At 37.0% G+C, this 4,902-nt stretch overlaps 1 protein-coding gene across 1 annotated transcript in view; it reads right to left on the bottom strand.

Annotated features, from left to right (window-relative positions):
* LOC107746174 (lactosylceramide alpha-2,3-sialyltransferase-like) overlaps positions 1-4,902 on the bottom strand; it is a 12,064-nt gene that overhangs the window by 4,982 nt on the left and 2,180 nt on the right. The window contains exons 2-3 of the mRNA XM_016560287.1: positions 1,307-1,424; positions 1,054-1,178 (exon numbers count right to left, since the gene is read on the bottom strand). Coding sequence (XP_016415773.1) covers positions 1,054-1,178; positions 1,307-1,410 — 229 coding nt within the window. The 5' untranslated portion in view covers positions 1,411-1,424. The remainder of the gene's footprint in view (positions 1-1,053; positions 1,179-1,306; positions 1,425-4,902) is intronic.

Below are 4,902 nucleotides of genomic sequence, written 5' to 3'. Positions count from 1 at the left end.
AAAGATGTCAGTCTTTATTTTTCTTCTTTTTAGGGCAGCAGTAGCTCTAGCAGCAAATCAACCATCCACATCAAAAGCTGCAGGACAGCCCACATTTCAGAAACAAATCAAAGAAAAATAAACAAATACTACTGTTCCAAATATTCTGTATGTTGCTCAAAATATATTGTTCAGTTTTTTTTTTTTTTTACCCAGACATTTAAAATTAACACATTTTAGAGCTGTAACAACAATACCGTGATACCGTTAAACCGTGATATTTTTGCTTAAGGTTATCATACCGTCAAAATCTCATACCGGCCCATGCCTAGTCCCCAGACATTTTCCATTTCAAACTTCTCCAGACTTCTCTTTCGATCGGTCAGACCATATTGAACATATGATGTATTCCCTGTGCACACTATTTTGCCACACAATACCGTAAACTTCACTGATAACTACAGGATTACATTTGATGTGCTATTACACTTTAACTGACTGCATACAATTTCAATGCATAGAAGTTTTACAATAATATTGTCACTTTCTCTGCTGCTGGTTTGAGGGACGCAAAAAATGCTCGTTCATTCATTTAGTGCAGTTCACAACAAACTTGTTCACGGTAAAGACAACCAGATCACCAAACGATCATTAAACACCTGCATGATAAGTATGTTGGCGTGAACATCACTCAATGTGACGTTGTTACCTACTATTTTCCACATAGTAGAATAAAGTCAGAAAAACTATAAAATATCACTCATATCATATCCATTCATAAATAAGCTCATGTAGGCACAATTAATATTCAGAGCAGCTATCTGCACTCCAAAAGTCAAGCGGAAGCAAACAGTTCTAGAGAGAGTTCATCATTCGTAACACTTCTGTGTTTTCCAGAAGCATTGTTAGCCAAATATGGTCACAAGTTCACACCACAGATCTGCTTTTATGCACCAGCAGCTATGCCCCAGAAAAACATGGAAGCAAAATGTATATCTGAATTTGAGTAGATCACAAAAATGGTGTAGATGCTTCCTGAATCTGATGTAAAAACGACGTGAAAGACAGACAGACGCACCTGTTTGTAGACGGGGTCTACTGGCACCTCCACAGGCTTTGGGTCCGTGTGAAAGAGAGGCAGCTTCAAAAGAGCCAGCGAGATCAACGCCAAGCTCAGAAGAGCAATAAGCAGCCTTCTGCTGGAGTGAAAAAAAAGAAATACTTAAACTTACCGTACAGCATCAGTAACTAGACATTCTTGGATGAATTCATCTTTAGTGGTTACCAGGTAAGGAAGCATTCTAGTATTCTCATGTCTACTGTTTACCTGGGTTGACAATGCCACTGTCTGACGACTCTCCTCATGGTATCGGACCACAAAATCCTCTCTGCACTTCTGCTGTCTGGAACAAGAGGTGTGCACTTCCGCATGCGGTCGATGACACCTTAAAAGCAGAAAAAACCCAGACTGAAATAGCACAAATGCTGCAGTACTGAAACCACCAAGAGAAAGTTTCGCCCAAGACTGCATTCCCAATCCTTTTCACAAATCTGTTAACAAATTCGGCAAATTTTCAAGCTACAAGTTAAAGGCATTTTTGATCAACAGGTAAGTATGTTAAAGGGCACCTATCGTGCCCCTTTTTACAATATATAATAGAAGTCTCAGGTGTCCCCAGAATGTGTCTGCGAAGTTTCAGCTCAAAACACCCCACAGATCATTTATTATATCATTTTGAAAATGCCTATTTTGAGTGGAAGCAGAAACACGCTGTTTTCGTGCCTGTCTCTTTAAATGCAAATGAGCTGCTGCTCCCCGCCCCCTTTTCCAGAATAGTGCAGAGCCCTTACGGCTCATACCTCAGATACTCTGATTAAAAAAAAAATCTGTTTGGTTTTGATTATCATGTCTATCGCGCTGAAATCATGCGTTTTAAAGTCGTATCAGTGTAAACTTCTGATATAGTGTTTTCTGAGCGCACAGAAAGCGGCTGTCACATGGCGTGTGATCACTAAACGAAGTTCTCTTTCATGTCTTATTGCACTTAAGTGTTAAAAATACAAATGAGTTACAAAAACAGTCAGTTTGTCTGTGAAGGTAAACAGCTGGGAAAGAAATCGCATGTTTGTATTAGATCTGTGTAAGTGACAGCAGTGTAATAAACAGTGCCTACTGCGGTCTACGCTGTTAATATGAGCCAAATAATAATAAAATAAAAACAGAAAATCACACACTGCTCTTGAATGAATAATTTCTGTAGCTCTAATAAGAAGACATTTCTTACATGAATGCTGCTTTTAAATGCTGTAGCGTGAAGATGAACGTGTCGGACTGTGTGCGGCTCATTTAGGGTGGGTCTATGCTAATACGGCCGTGCCCGTCAACAGTCGTGGGCGGGGCCTGTACAATGTAACATCACTTTTTACAGATTCTGCCAATGGCTTGTTCTGGGACACTGCTTATGATTTATGGGGATTTAAAAAAAAGGAGCGGGTGGATTTTTATAATTAATTTTAAAGAATATAATTATTAAAGCAAAACATTTAAAGAAGTGATTTCAAACTCTGGTCTCACGAGCCCAAGTCAATCATTTTGGCTCTAACAGCATCTGAAATGTTCTGGTGTTGCTGGAGGGGTACAGTGAGAAGTGTCTGGTACATACAGTGAAGTTCAGTGAAACTCTTCTATATTGATGTATAAGTGTTTTATCAATGCTGTCATCAATTCACACAAAAACTTGAAACTAGGGATGCACTGAAAGGAGCATTAAAATAAAACCCTCCCTTTATTTAATATTCTGTTTTTAGTTGGAAATACGTCACAATACCGAAGTAAAGTCAGCCGCAACTTCTGGTTCAAACTGACTTTAATTAATAGCCTACTTCTTGAGTTACAGGCATGCCAACCTGACGCAAAATACACAAGTGCTTTTTGCCATTTTTGAATCGTCACCGCTGGCATATAATGAAACGGACCTACAGTACCAATCTCCGTGTAAGAATGACAGAATGATGCTGCCATCGTTCTAAAGTCATTTTTACACCCCTGTAATTTGTCAGAATTGTCACTTTGACCCTCCTCTATAAAACAGTGGATTACTCAGTAAATTTACTGCTTTTCATCAATTTATATGTTTGTCTTTCAAATTTTAACTAAATCAAAATTTTGAGCCGGGGAAGTTTCTGAATTTAGGCCGATTTGACACATTGTGTTACCATGTTTTTGAACACTTACTATAATAACATCACCAAATAGATAAATGAACAGCATGATAACATTAATGTAATCTCTTTAGCAGGCTGCAAGGTGTAGGCTACGTCCAAAAAACAAACCACACAAATACTTTTTAAAAGAAAACTTATGTACTCCACAATAGCCTACATACGCCTTTAATTTGCATATAACCATATAAAAACAACAACCACGATATTAATTTGGGTAATTAACTGCTGTAACAAATAAAACATTAAGGAAGTTTGGGGGAAAATGTAACGTTCTTAACTCGCTACATTTCAATCAGCCGCTTGTTTGATACAACAGACATAAAGATAGGCTATATATAATTAGAGATCGACCGATATATCGATTAACCGATATTTTTCCCGATATTTAAGCATTTTACAATAATCGGATATCGGTTTTGTAATATCGGATTCACCGATAAACGCCGCCATCTTGTGGATGTTTTGAGAATTGCACACAGGATCACCATTGCAGCGCATCTGAGGGGAAACAAGGCAACAACAACGGTGTGCAGGGGTACTTGATTTACTGTAGTTAGTAAACTTTATTTAACATAACAGCCATTAATGCACAGATGAGATGTGTTACATAAATGCCTGATATGCAGTTTATGCAGCTTGGCTAGAAGAAAATGAGACGGACTCACAGAGTCATGTAAGATAATCCGTCAAGTCCTGTCCCAATAAAGACGTAACTTTGCCTGAATTAAATAATATGCAGCCATGAATGGGCGCATGTTGGAAATAAAAGTGCTGAATTTAATTCGCTCTCTGTTGTCTATATGCTCATCGTCTCATGAAGTCGGAGTCACGTAGGCTAAGATAAATAAAAACGCTAAATTTATTTCTCTGTCTGTGGTCTATGCTCATCATTAGTCTCGTGAAGCCGCTTTCATATTGCTGTTCACTCACCGGGTTGATGTGGTTGATGCTCAGGAAATGCTCCAGCACGGCCACAGCATGTAACTTTTAACAAGATTCACTTGTTTAAAACACCCTAAATTGTATTAACATTTAATAACCATTATTTCGCTAATAAACATCTAAATAAATACATCTCTATGGAAACTAATTTATTATCTCCGCGAGCGATCGCAGTTTGAGTATAGTTCTGTGTAAATGCATAGATAAACTGCGCTGTCAGCAGGCATTTCATAATCTAGAAGGACAAAAACATATGAATAATTCTGATATAACATTCCAGTTGAGAAATGCAATAAAATACGATGTTTTGTTTGTTAATATTCCAGAGAATATTATTCAGTGAATTAACAATATCCAGTGAATTATTCTTGACTCTGTAGCTATTAAACAGCTTATAAACCTACTAAAACTGTAGTTTAAAATGAAGTTGATATGACTCCTTTCCTTTATTTATTTTCTCCATTTGAAAACATTAGACCTTCTACATTTATTTTGCTTATTGTTAATATTAGTGTTGCTGCTGATGCTTTAAATAAAATGTTTTTTTATTGTTGTAATATGAAGATTAAATTTAACATGAAAGACTGCTAATTTTCAACACTTTTCTTAAGATGACTGAAAGGAGAAACCAAAGTGAAGTATGGACTTCACTCAGTCATTTATTTACTTTATAACAGTAAATAAATATCGGTTCTGCATATCGGTTATCGGGCACATAAACACGCAAATAATTGGTATCGGTATCGGTTATAAAAA

The sequence above is a fragment of the Sinocyclocheilus rhinocerous genome, unplaced genomic scaffold (assembly GCF_001515625.1).
Source record: "Sinocyclocheilus rhinocerous isolate Xijiao unplaced genomic scaffold, SAMN03320098_v1.1 scaffold348, whole genome shotgun sequence".
Lineage (NCBI taxonomy): Eukaryota > Metazoa > Chordata > Actinopteri > Cypriniformes > Cyprinidae > Sinocyclocheilus > Sinocyclocheilus rhinocerous.
The sequence above is the reverse complement of the archived record's forward strand: the minus strand, read 5'-3'. Positions and strand labels throughout refer to the sequence as shown.